At 43.7% G+C, this 14,099-nt stretch overlaps 1 protein-coding gene across 1 annotated transcript in view; it reads right to left on the bottom strand.

Annotated features, from left to right (window-relative positions):
- Positions 1-13,006, bottom strand: part of ZNF407 (zinc finger protein 407) — a 626,056-nt gene extending 613,050 nt beyond the window's left edge. The window contains exon 1 of the mRNA XM_089682372.1: positions 9,175-13,006. Coding sequence (XP_089538498.1) covers positions 9,175-12,988 — 3,814 coding nt within the window. The 5' untranslated portion in view covers positions 12,989-13,006. The remainder of the gene's footprint in view (positions 1-9,174) is intronic.
- Positions 13,007-14,099: the final 1,093 nt, after the last annotated feature.

Here is a 14,099-nt window from a genome sequence, read left to right on the forward strand (position 1 = left end):
GGATAAAGTAATGTTAAAGTTAGTGTCTTATTACCGTTTACACAGACTCTCTCAAAGTGACATTACACAGAAATAAACTCAAGTTCAAGGCCTCACACGCACTGGGCATTTGCCCAACTCTTCTGAACGCCTTTTCTCCTCTCAGAAGAAAAGCAGCAAACAAAAAAAAAAAATTCACCAAAGCCGTGTTTTGCAAACACTTTAAGGTACATCAAGCATTTGAGCATGCAATCATCCAATTGGCCAGAATATAAATGTATTCTGGGCACTGAAATGAATGGATGCTCAAATGCTAAACATACCTAACGTTTAGGTGCATAGAATGTTTTTTCTCCCTCAACGCTCATTTACTGTACGTGCAATGAATGTTTTTAATTGTTTCTGCCTCTAAAATGCAGTAAACTCCTATGTGTTCATGGGCATATACGTGAATATACAGTGGATATAAAAAGTCTACACACCACTGTTAAAATGTCAGGTTTTAATGATGTAAAAAAATGAGATAAAGATAAATCATTTAAGAACTTTTTTCACCTTTAATGTGACCTATAAACTGTACAACTTAGTTGAACAACAAACTGAAATCTTTTAGGTGGAAGTAAAAATAAAAACTAAAATAATATGGTTGCATAAGTGTGCACACCCTTAAACTAATACCTTGTTGAAGCACCTTTTGATTTGATTCCAGCACTCAGTATTTTTGGGTATGAGTCTATCAGCATGGCACATCTTGAGTTGACAATATTTGCCCACTCTTCCTTGCAAAAACACTCCAAATCTGTCAGATTGCGAGGGCATCTCCTGTGCACAGCCCTCTTCAGATCACCCCACAGATTTTCCATTGGATTCAGGTCTGGGGTCTGGGCTCTGGCTGGGCAATTCCAAAACTTTAATCTTCTTCTGGTGAAGCCATTCCTCTGTTGACTTGGATGTATGCTTTGGGTGTGTAACGTACCTGGTGGTGGAGCCTGATGTGGAGAGAGGGCGTCCTCTTACCACTCCCATTCGGGACCCCTGATAGGGTAGACAGGAAGTAACGAGCTGGGAGGGGCAAGAGTGCCTGATGGGTCTACAGTGACAGTTGGCAGGTGAAGACCCAGAATACCAGGATGCAGGTAGCAGGTGTAGCTGAGATGCAGATGACCATGTCAGCTGGTAGCCAAGGATAGTCACAGGCAGTGTAAAATAGTCAGGCAGGCCGGGTCAGGATCGTTCGGACGGATCAGGTACAGAGGAGCAGGAAAGAGGATAGTCAAAGGGAGAGCCGGGTCAGTGCAGGTGGAGTTCAATCGTTGTCAGTCAAGCAAGTGGATCTCCGGAGTCAGGAAACAGGAAGTAGTAGACCAGAAGGCACCATTCTGTTTGTAGCAGGGGTTTAAATAGCCTGCCTGTGCATGTCAGCACGTGCGCGCAACTGCGACATTCTTCTTCCCTGACAGTGCCTCCCTCTTAAGGGCAGCCTCAGGCTGCCCAACTGGGCCATTTTCTCAGGGTACCTGCGTTTAAATGCCAAGATTAAATCTCTGTCGTGAACATTGGATGCTGGCTCCCAAGAATTATCTTCAGGTCCATATCCCTTCCATTTGATCAGATATTGTAGTTGATTCCTTCTCTTCCTGCAATCAATGATTGTTTCCACCTCATATTCTCTTTCACCATTGACGATAATAGATTCAAGTGGCTTTGATTTCCGGTCTGGAAAAGGATTAGGTACTTAGGGTTTGAGCAATGATACGTGAAATACAGGATGTATCTTCAGTGTTTCAGGCAAAGTGAGTTCGCACGAAACGTTGTTTATCCTCTTCTTTACTGGGAAAGATCCCAGGAATTTGTGACCGAGTTTCCTTGAGGGACATGTCAATCTTAAATTTGTTGTAGACAGCCATACCACTTCACCAGGCTCTAGGATCAGGTCCCCCTTTCTTTTCTTATCAAAAAATGTTTTATTATCTTGTAGAGCCTACAGGATTGCCTCCTGTAGTAGTTTGTCTCCTTGCAGGAACCCAAAGGTATTCTGTACTGCTGGGATCGATGATTCAGGCAATGTGTTGGATAAGAATGACGGATGGAATCCATAGTTTGAGAAGAATGGAGATTGCTTTGTAGCTGAGTGCTTAGAATTGTTATAGGCAAATTTGGACAAAGGCAACAATGACACCCAGTCATCCTGAGAAAATGACGTAAAACAACGGATATATTGTTCCAGTGTCTGGTTTGTTCTGTTTGTCCATTAGTCTGGGGATGATAGGCAGATGAAAATGATAGTTCTATTCTTAGTTTCTCACACAGTGCTCTCCAAAATCTTGAGGTGAACTGTACTCCTCAATCAGAGACAATATTTATCGGAACTTCATGAAGTCTTACTATTTCTTTAATAAAACTTTGGGCCGTCTCGATTTCCTCCTTTCATAGGAACAAAGTGGGTCATTTTTGAGAAGCGATCCACCACAACAAAGATGGCCGAACAACCCTCAGATGGGGGCAATTCCACGATGAAATCCATGGAAATCATCTTCTAAGGTTGATTGGGGACTGGTAAGTGCCTCAGTAGTCCCCATGTTTTCCTCCTATTGGTCTTGCTTCGTCTGCATGTAGGACATGAGTTTACGTAAGCCTTGCAGTCCTTCTCCCATTCAGGCCACCAGAAGTGGCGTTGTATTAGGTCTAGAGTCTTGTGGACTCCAAAGTGTCCTGCCAGGGGATGATCGTGACATAGCCCTAAGATCTTCAGCCGTACACTTTCTAGTGCAAAAATCTTGTCTCCTGACCACAATAAGCATTCTTTAGCCAATAGGGTTACTCCTGGAGATGAGGGAGCCCCCATTGATGCTTGCTGGACTTGTGCCAACAGTTTTGTTTGTAGGAGACAGACATTTCCTGCTGAGAGCACCGTGTCGGGAATAAGGACATCCTTAGGATCGTCGAACATCCGGGACAAGGCATCGGGTTTAACATTCTTGGATCCTGGCCTGTAGGTAAAATGAAAAGTGAAACGTGAAAAGAGTGCCCACCTTGCTTGCCGGGATTTTAAATGTTTAGCTGTCTTCAGGTATTCTAGGTTCTTGTGATCTGTATAGATTAGGATGGGGTGTGCTGCTCCTTCCAAGAGATACCTCCACTCCTCCAAAGCCGATTTGATTGATAGCAGTTCCCTATCTCCCACTTCATAATTCCTCTCTGGGGGGAGACAGTTTGTGGGAAAAGAATGCTACCGGGTGTAACAGAAGTTTTAGGCCCTGCTGCTGTGACAGGACTGCTCCCACTGCATTTTCTGATGCATCAACCTTCACCACAAGGGGAAGTGTTGGATCTGGATGACTCAGGATGGGTGCTGAGGTGAATAATTCCTTTAGGGAGTCGAAAGCTGTTTGTGCTTCGGTTGTCCAATGGAATCAGATGCCCTGCTTGGTTAACTGGTTAATAGGAGCTATGATGGCTGAGAAGCCTTTGATGAATCTCCTATAGAAATTTGCGAATCCAATGAATCGTTGTACTCCCTATCTGCTGGTGCAGGCCAATCCAAGATGGCAGAAACCTTCTGAGGATTCATCCTGAACCCCCTCAGTGGAAATGATTAATCCAAGGAATTGGATGCTTTGGCGTTCAAATACACACTTCTCGGGCTTGGCGTAAAGACCATGAAGTCTTAGGCGGCTGAGGACTCTCTGTACGTGGTCTCAGTGGAGTTCAAGGGAAGCAGAGAAAATTAAAATGTCATCAAGGTACACTATAACAAAAATGTCTAGGAAGTCTCTGAAAATGTAATTTACAAAATGCTGGAACGTTGCTGGGGCATTGCATAGGCCAAAGGGCATTACTAGGTATTCGAAATGCGCAAATCTGGTGCGAAAGGCAGTCTTCCATTCATCCTCCTCTTGGATACGTACCAGGTTATAAGCTCCCCCTAGATCCAGCTTAGTGAACAGGGTTGCAGATCTCAGCCTCTGAAATAGTTCTGAAACCAATTGTAGGGGGTATCGGTTCTTGATGGTGATATTGTTTAGCTCACGGTAGTCCACACAGGGATGAAGAGAATGATCCTTCTTCTCTACAAAGAAGATGCCAGCTCCCACCGGGGAGGTAGATGGGCGCATAAACCCCTTTCTCAGGCTGTCATCGAGGTACTCCTTTAGTGCTCCTAATTCCCGCTCTGACAAAGGGAAAATCCGACCGAAGCGAATTCCAGCCCCAGGCAGTAATTTGATTGGGCAGTCGTATGGTCTGTGTGGTGGCAAGGAGTCGGCACCACGTTTACTAAAAACATCCAGGAAACTATGATAGGCCGCTGGGACTATTTGGTGTACCTCAAATTCTTTGTGAATATATAGGACGGGTTTGGATGGAGCCAAGGGTTGGGGCAGGCAGTGCTCATGACAGTAGGTGGACAGGAATTTTACTTCACCAGATACCGAATTGATGTTAGGGTTATGTGCCTGTAACCAGGGAATTCTCAGGATGATCGGAAATACTGGAGAGGCAATGGCATCTAGACATAATAGTTCCTTGTTGCCCGAGGATGGTATTGTGACCGGTAGGGGTTTCCTGGGTAACTGCTCCAGATTTGATGTTGGATCCATCGGCCAGGAATACGGTAAGTTTCTGCGCTTTAGCTCGTAACGGTATCTGGTGTCGCTGGGCGAAGTTTACATCGATAAAACAGCTGCAAGCTCCAGAATCAAGAATAGCGGACACTGGAAGAGCTCTTTCCGAAAGCTGAAAGGAGATACGAATGGAAATGTGAGCATGGTTGATGGGAGCGGGAGGTGGACTGGCAGGTAAGTCATTTGGTAACTTACACATCTTGGCGGGGCAATTCCACACATAGTGCCTGGCTTCTCCGCAATAGAGGCATACATTTTTCTGGCGTCGACGCTGGCGTTCTGCAGGTGTCAGAGAGGTTTGTAATAGACCTATTTGCATGGGTTCAGGTTCCTCCACAGAAGGTGTAGCAGAGCTGGTAGGCGCCATATTGGTTGACGGTGGAGCCCTAGGTAGCATTCATATGGGGCAACTTAGCCCAGTGGATCTCTCTAATCTACGCTCCCTAAGACGACGGTCAATTTGTATAGAGAGAGTAATGAGTTCCTCCAGAGTATCGGGTACTCCTACGTGGGCCAGTTCATCCTTGAGGGATTCAGCAAGGCCTAGATGGAACTGGTAACGTAGGGCAGCGTAATTCCAATGGGTATCGGTGCTCCATCGCCTAAATTCTGTGACGTAATCCTCCACTGCCCTGCGTCCCTGCTGGAGCACATGAAGAGCGGCCTCTGCTGATGAGGCTCGCTGGGGATCATCATACAGTTGAGCCATGGAACCAAAAAAGATGTTTAAGGAGGCTAACATGGCATCCACCTTTTCCAGCAAGTGATGGGCCCATGCCTGTGGTTCTGCCTGGAGCAGAGAAATCACAAATCCCACCTTAGTTGCTTCAAGGGAAAATGTCCGGGGTTGTAAAGCAAAATAAAGCTCACATGCGTTGCAGAACGCCCGGAACTTGCTGCGATCTCTAGAGAATCTTTCTGGTGTAGGGACCCTTGGCTAGAGAGGTAACATCATTACCGCAGGAGGAATTATGTTTCCTGGGGTAGCAGTGGGAGCAGGAGCTGCTACAGGCCTATCAGACAACGCAGGTGCAAGTAAGGTCTGAAGGTGGTTCTCCAGCCGGGTGTATCCTTCTTGAAGATCCTTGATGGCCTTGTTAGTGCCGAGAGGTGGTGACAAATCTCATCTAGAGGAGACGCCCCTCTCTCAGGCTTCGACATGGTCTTCTGGTACTATAACGTACCTGGTGGTGGAGCCTGTGGAGAGAGGGCGTCCTCTTACCACTCCCGTTCGGGACCCCTGATAGGGTAGACGAGCTGGGAGGGGCACAAGTGCCTGACGGGTCTGCGGTGACAGCTGTCAGGTGAAGACCCGGAATACCAGGATGCAGGTAGCAGGATGCAGGTGAGCAGAGGAGTGTAGCTGAGATGCGGATGACTGTGTCAGCTGGTAGCCAAGGATAGTCACAGGCAGTGTAGAATAGTCAGGCAGGCCGGGTCAGGATCGATCGGACGGAACAGGTACAGAGGAGCAGGAAAGAGGATAGTCAAAGGGAGAGTCGGGTCAGTGCAGGTGGAGTTCAATCGTTGTCAGTCAAGCAAGTGGATCACCAGAGTCAGGATACAGGAAGTAGTAGACCAGAAGGCACCATTCAGTTTGTAGCAGGGGTTTAAATAGCCCGCCTGTGCACGTCAACTGCAACATTCTTCTTCCCTGACAGGGTGGTTGTCATGGTGAAAGATGAAGTTCCTCTGCATGTTCAGCTTTCTAACAGAAGCCGGAAGGTTTTGTGCCAATATTGACTGCTACCTTGACTAAGGCCCCAGTTCCAACTGAAGAAAAATAGCCACAAAGCATGATGCTGTCACCACCATGCTTATTGTGGGTATGGTGTTCTTTTGGTGATGTGCAGTTGTTTTTGCGCCAAACATATCTTTAGGAATTATGGCCAAAAAGTTCAACTTTGGTTTCATCAGACCATAACACATTTTCCCACATGCTTCTGGAGACTTCAGCTGTGTTTTTGCCAAGTTTTTATCCAGGCTTGGATGTTTTTCTTCGTAAGAAAAGGCTTCCGTCTTGCCACTCTACCCCATAGCCCAGACATATGAAGAATATGGGAGATTGTTGTCACATGTACCACACAGCCAGTACTTGCCAGATACTCCTGCAGCTCCTTTAATGTTGCTGTAGGCCTCTTGGCAGCCTCCCAGACCAGTTTTCTTCTTCTTTTCATCCTTTTTGGAGGGACATCCAGTTCTTGGTAATGTCACTGTTACGCCATATTTTCTCCACTTGATGATGACTGTCTTCATTGTGTTCAATGGTATATCTAATGCCTTAGAAATTCTTTTGTACCCTTCTCCTGACTGATACCTTTTAACAATGAGATCCCTCTGATGCTTTGGAAGCTCTCTGTCAACCATGGCTTTTGCTGTAGGATGCAACTAAGAAATATGTCAGGAAAGATCTACTACATAGGCTGAACTTTATTTGGGGTTAATCAGAAGCACTTTAAAATGATGGCAGGTGTGTACTGACTCCTATTTAACATGATTGTGAATGTGATTGCTTAATTCTGAACACAACTACATCCCCAGTTATAAGAGGGTGTGCACGCTTATGCATCCACATTATTTCTAGTTTTTTATGTTTACTCCCCCCACCCCCCCCTAAAAGATTTCACTTTGATTTTCAATTGAGTTGTACATTGTACAGTTAATATGTCAAATTAAAGGTGGAAAAAGTTCTGAAATTATATATCTTTGTCTCATTTTTTTACATCACAGAAACCTTACATTTTAACAGGGGTGTGTAGACTTTTTATATCCACTGTAGAGGGACATTTAGAGGCAGGAAAAAAAAAAAGTCAAAACACACTTATAGGAAGCATTTGACACCCAGTGTGCATGAAGCCTAAAAGAAAAAATGATTCTACCATTAATCCGGCTGTCATGGTCTCCCCCTCGCTCTCCTTCATCCCTCCCCCCCTCTCTTCCCCTTACAGATTCCTATGTCAGGCACAAACCTACATCAAAGGCTGTGCAGGATGTCAGGAACCGCCCCCCGTGGTGCGATTAGCACCTCTCCTCTGACACCCCGCTGTGCCTGCACCTGGATTCTTCACCTGCAAGCCACCGGGGTGTCTCTGCGTACTCCCCCCTCCCTGTCCCGGTGGGCGCAGCGCGGCCCCGAGGTTTCCCGCGCTCTGTGCCGCCAGAGACAAAGGCCGCACTCCCTGGGCGCGGCTGGAGGGGGACGTGCCTCGTTGCCCCGGCAACCCGACACAGGGCTGGCTGTTGCCGGGGCAATCAGGAAGCGTCCTACTCCGGCAATAAGAAGACCGGAGCAGGATCCGGGCGCCTATTGGTCCCCTGCACGAGAGAGAGAAAACAGCTGTGTGAGGTCTGAGCCGAGGCCAGACCCCACAGCCCAGACCCTGCTGAGTGCTCTGCTGATCGCTGGGTCCCTAGTGGTTACTCTTGCCTGCTGCCGCTGTGTCCCTAGAGGTTACCCCTGCCTGCTGCCGCCGTGTGCCTAGAAGTTACCCCTGCCTACTGCCACTGTGTGCCTGGGAGTTACCCCTGCCTGCTGCCGCTGTGTACCTGAGAAGTTGCCCCTGCCTGCTGACTGCTGTGTCTCTGGGGAGTTACCCCTGCCTGCTCTGCTGATTGCTGTGTGCCCAGGCAGCTACCCCTGCCTGCTGACAGCTGTGCCTGAGAAGTTACCCCTGCCCACTGACCACCGTGTCTCTGGGAAGTTAACCCTGCCTGCTGACTGCTGTGCCTGAGGAGTTACCCCTGCTTGCTGACCGCTGTGACTCTGGGAAGTTACCCCTGCCTGAAACCATGAGTGTTCATATTTCCCCCGCCTGGACTGCCCCCTTTGAATCTCTATATTGCCGTTGTCTGGACTGCCCCATTGAGTGCCCATATTTTCACTACCTGAACGACCCCATTGAATGCCCATATTCTCCCTGCCTGGACTGCCCCATTGAACCTCCCTATTATCCTTGTCTGGACTGCCCCATTATACGCCCATATTCTCCTCTGCCTGGGCTATACCATTGAACACTTGGATTAATACTTGCTAAGACTGCCCTATTGCGTGCCTGGATTATCATAGCTACCTGGACTGCCCACTGAGTGCTCAGGCCATCTCTACCCAAATCGCCCTATCGTGGGCCGGATTAAAACTATTCAGACTTTTCCCCCCTCTTCCCCCCTTTTTGGGTACCCGGACGCTACCTTATTACCCTGATTGAGTGTCTCTCCCATTTCAATAAAACTTTGTGTGTTTATCATCCTCCGTGTGCGTTCTGTCCTGCCTACGCTTCTGTCACACCTGCATTTAACAATGTTTTGACAAATGCTAATCCTACATTTAAACTCAGTTTCTAGTCAAAACTAGCACATTTTAAAATAAAGTGACAAAGCAAGAAAAAGTTTGCATTTTTTAATTTTATGATAAACTGCAACAAACTGCAGTAGGGCGAGAGGTTAGAAGACAGGTTTCATAATACCACCTTGTCTTTCTGATTTATATTTCAGTTGTTCTTACTACACGCCCTAGCATTTTAAAATTTGTATAAATATTACATTGTACAAAAAAGTCTGTCTCATATTCACTTACCTGTGTGAGTGCGGATATGCGCAAGGAATGCCATGGAATTACTGCTTTTACATGTCTTGCCGCAGTACTTGCAGACATTCCCCTGGTTCTCTTCCCTTTCCCGGTTGATCTGCTCTGTATCTTCTTCAATGTATTTGTTCACTTCTCTCAGCAGCTCTTCATGCTCTTCCTTGATGTGAATAAATAAACTTTGCTCAGAATCAAAAGGCTCTGTGCACTTTACACATTTAAATGTTCCACCACCTTCGGGTAGCTCTTCAAAGCTGGCCTGTTCATTCTTTTGGTGACCAATGCTAGTCAAGTGCTGATGAAGATTACTTTCTGTGAAAAATGATTTTCCACAGAGTAAACAATGAAAGTGTTTTTCCTTAACTGGATGCTTCATGGAAATGTGAACATTCAAACCACTAAGACCATCGGCTAGAAAACCACACTCATCACACCGTATGCGGGTGGAATCGCCTTGAGTACTGCCATTAAATTTTTTCTTTTTTGTTGATTGAGGTTTGGGTTCTGGCACACTGCTTGCATGGTTTTCTGATGGTTTTTTACAATCATTTTTCAGTTTGACAATGGAACAATCAAATAGGTTGTCATTGTTGGCATCTCTGTATATGCTGACATTTTCAGATATTGCCCCGTTTTTTGAAATTTGAGCAGTACGCAACTCATCTGGGTCTTCGAGTACAGTTTCAGCTCCTGTATGTTCATTTTCTCTTTGGACATTGACTGCATTAACAGTATATTCCTGCACTAGAGTATCCACTACAGGATTTTCATCCTCTCTCCTCTGTTTCCTTAAAGCATCTGTATTTTTCTGACTGTTTGAAATTACACCTTGGGCAATTTCCACAAGCCCTTGTCCAACTGTTATTTCAGCATCCAAACTTTTCTCCATATTTCCTTTGTTTGGTTCTAAAAGCGGAGCAGATGCAAATGACTCTTCACTTACTTTGCCATGAGAAAGTTTTTTAGGAAGATCTTCAGATGAATTATGTAAATTGCAAGCCATCTTGTCAAGAAGTGAAGCACTGGATTGCGAAGATTCATGGTTAATCTTATGTTTCTCAGTTAACACATGAGAGCTCATCTGCTGGTGAGATACAGCATAATAATTGCAGGCCTTACAATAGTACTCAAACTCGTTCACATGATTAGCTTTCACATGCAACTCTAGAGATGCAGAGTCACCAACAAAATCACAATGAGCACACTGCTTATCACCGTTATCAGCGCACACACTTTGGACCTGACTATTCCCAGCTACAATATTATCTACAGAGTCTTTTAAAGAATTTTCATTTTGTACATTGTTGATACTTTCTATATTTACAGATAATTCCTTTTGAGAGCCTGTTAGACAAACAGATGTTGCCCCAACATTTTCAATTGTTACATTGCCTATATTTCCCTTTTTCTTTACAGCAGCTTCAAATTTTTGTCCCTCTATTGTTACTACAATTTCATTTTTCTGCTGGCCAACAGGCTGGTCTTCTACACGACTTATATGTTTCTTAGTTAGGCAGTGTCGTTCCATATCACCTTTAGTCACCGTGTCATAATTACACAATTTACATTTAAAGTTGTACTGATGTGTATGTTTCCTTCGAATATGCACTTTGAGATTTGTAACACTAGAGGCTGTAAGGCCACAGTGAGTACAGGAAATAGAGATATTTCCTTTAGGCCTCCCTTTTTTTGGTGTATGTGAATGACTGTGTTCTGCCTGAGAAGGGGCATGTTTAGAACAATAAGAGTCATCTGTGGAAGCTACCTTAAAATCTTCACATTGGGGCCTATCCTTGTGAGTATTGGCAAGTTCTGTAAATCCTTCATATGAAACCTTTTCAATGCATTCTTCAAAAAGTAATCCAATATTGTTTTTTCTTGCATTTTCAATATGTTTACTTCTTTTAATGTGTCTTTCCATACCTTCCTTATGCATTGTGTAAATATTGCAAGCCTTACATAAAAAGTGAAATTCATGTGCATGACGAAGTTTGATATGTCTTGTCAAGACAGTTGATGATCTTGTCTTGTAGAAACACTGTTTGCATTGAAACTGTCGCCTTTTAACCTCATTTACCACCACTTCTTGCATTGCAATTTCAACTGTGTTAACAACAGTACTACTTTCAACGGCAAAGAGAGATGTATTTGCATCAGTCTTTAATTCCAAATTGTCTGCACCAGAGCTATTATGTGTTTTTGCATTGCCCCATGTATGTTCTTCTGCTGTTTCATGATGCAACCTGTCATCGTTGGATTTAAAAAATACTTTGCAAACATTACAATTGAAGGTTATCTTGTGCTTGGTAGTCATGTGGATTTTGAAAGTGGACTCATCCAAAGTATCTAGACCACACAAGTAACAATTTAACAACACATTTCTCTGGTCATGTTTATCTCTATGGAAATGCTTTTCAAAGTCTTCCCTGGTCACACAAGAGTATCCACATGCTTGACAATAAAACTTCATTTGTCTTGCATGTCTCTTCCAAAAATGAACAAACACATCTTCTCGGCTGGCAACAACACTCTCACAGTATATACAGCCATACTGCACCATTGGTGGTGTATTGCATACTATTTCAAAAGCAGAAGATGGTACATTAATAACACTTTGAGCATCTTTAACCATTCCTTGATTAGCAACATTTTCAATCTCTGGAGGTTTTTTAACTGTTGACTCCACAGATAAAGGGTTACTTGGTGGCAGTTTTTGGTCTTTAATATATGTAATATGATCTTTAAGGGCACCTCTTTTCTTTAGTAGCTGCAGGTGCTTTTTCACCTGCTTAAAACCATGTTTTCTTCTATATAAGCCTTTTCTTTGGTGTTCTTTCCTTTCGTGACTTCTTCTGGCTACTATTTTTCCAATAGCATTAAAAAGGAGTTTACGGTAATTTCTTTTTTCTGGCATCTCCAGGCTGGATTTGGAGGGTTTACCATTGTTAACCAAGGTGTCCTCTATATTTCTTTTAGAACTGGTCTTCGCAAAACCTAACTTGGAGGTACTGTGAGAAACCTCTCTATGTTCTTTTGCCAATGAAGCTGATGGTGCTTCCTCTTTCTCCAAGTCACGTATACTATTCTGGCACGACAGAATCTTGTTGCCACCAAACTTGAGATCAGTATTGTTTTGTACATGATAATGGAAATGGTCTGATCTATACATTGGATCTGTGCTTTTACTGAGCTTTCCTTTTTTACCAGTCTTTAACTTACATACTTTCTTCATTTTTAATGGAGTCTTTGCCAAGATGTTACTTTGTGTTTCTACCTGAACTGCAGGGACAACATGAGTGTTTGCTTCAGTTTCACCAGGCCTATCATGACCAGCATTTTCATGCAACCTGGATGAAAGAAGTTCATCTACAACACTAAAATTAGAGCTGTTGTTGTCAGCAGTATGATCCTTAATATTTTGAAGAACATCTGGCAAGTTTTGATTATCTCCTTCTTGGGTTGCTGTAGACGATGTTCCTGTGGAAGGCAGAGGGAGCAATTCATCAGAGGTGTTTTCACTTTCACCTGATTTGCCTATTTTTGTTTGATTTGTAGGAGGAGAACAGTATTTTTCTGAAGCAGATTCCAATGTGTCAAGCTTTATTCTTTTTGCCAAATCTTGGTTTTCAACATCATCATCATTTTCCATTTTGTTCAAGGGATGGTCTTCTGAAACCGGTCTTTTATAGCAGACACTTTCAGATACTATCTCACATTGAGAGCTGAAGATCTGTTCCGTAATGCTAGATTTATCTGCCACTTCTGTAAGAGTTTTCTCAGCTTCTTTACTTTGATCATTCTCCATATTTAGTACATTTGTCAAAAAGCCACTGAAGGAATTGCTGTTAAAACAAAAAACAGCATGTTTTTAGATTAAATCAATAACACAGGAAAGTTATTAACTTTAATTACTAGTTGCTAGAAATATTTGGAGCTGAAAATAGATAAAATGAGCAGGCAGGAACAGAAAGTGCATCACCCCTTTAAGTGAACCTGTGCCCAGACTATGGACATTAAGCTATTTACAAATTCTTAAAAAAAAAAATCTAAGGTCACAACATACACTTTAATTTTAACATCAGCATTGTAATAGTAATACAAACAGTTTTATTCACAACCAAATACAAGTTTACTAGAATAGTCTCCTTTCACGTTGCGAGTTCTGCCTGCCTGATGACCTTCTATTGTCACAACTTTCTGGATTCCCTGAGTGCTTTGCAGCTTCTCCTCTGTGAATAATTTTCAATTTCTAATAACTAAATGACCTATAGTAACTTGGAGCCTGCAAGCTGTGATTCCTGTATGGATTCCAACTCCTAAAACTCCTCCTCCCAACATCTCTTATGTCTGACAGCAGGCTCTGTGAAATGTGTGGCACAGCGGTATCTATTCACAGGGCACTGTGAATACACACCACAGAATTCAAGAAAGTAAACACAGTCCTGGCCAAAAATATTGGCACAACTGCATTTCTGTCAAATAATGCATCACTCTATCCAGAAAATTGTTGCAATTACAAATGTTTAGGCATTCTTATGTTTATTTCTTTTGTTTGTATTGGTATGACACAAAAAAGCGGAGAAACTAAAAGCCAAATCCGACACATTCTACACAAAACTCCAAAAATGGACTGGAGAAAATTATTAGCACCTTCTCAAAACTGTAAAAAATAATTGCATTCCAACTTTGTGATGTTCCTGTAATTTGTAATTAAACTCACTAATTAACAGATCCTAATGTTCCTGTGTCCACTGTGAGCAACATTGTCAAGAAGTTTACAGCCCATGGCACTGTAGCTAATCTCCCTGGACGTAGATGGGCAGCACAGTGGCTAAATGGTTAGCACTTTCGCCTGGCAGTACTAGAATCCCAACCACAGACAGCACCACCTGCTTGGAGTTTGCATGTTCTCCAAG

This window comes from Staurois parvus, unplaced genomic scaffold (assembly GCF_062004578.1).
Source record: "Staurois parvus isolate SC_StPar_1 unplaced genomic scaffold, SC_StPar_1.0 ptg000287l, whole genome shotgun sequence".
In the NCBI taxonomy this organism is placed as follows: Eukaryota; Metazoa; Chordata; class Amphibia; order Anura; family Ranidae; genus Staurois; species Staurois parvus.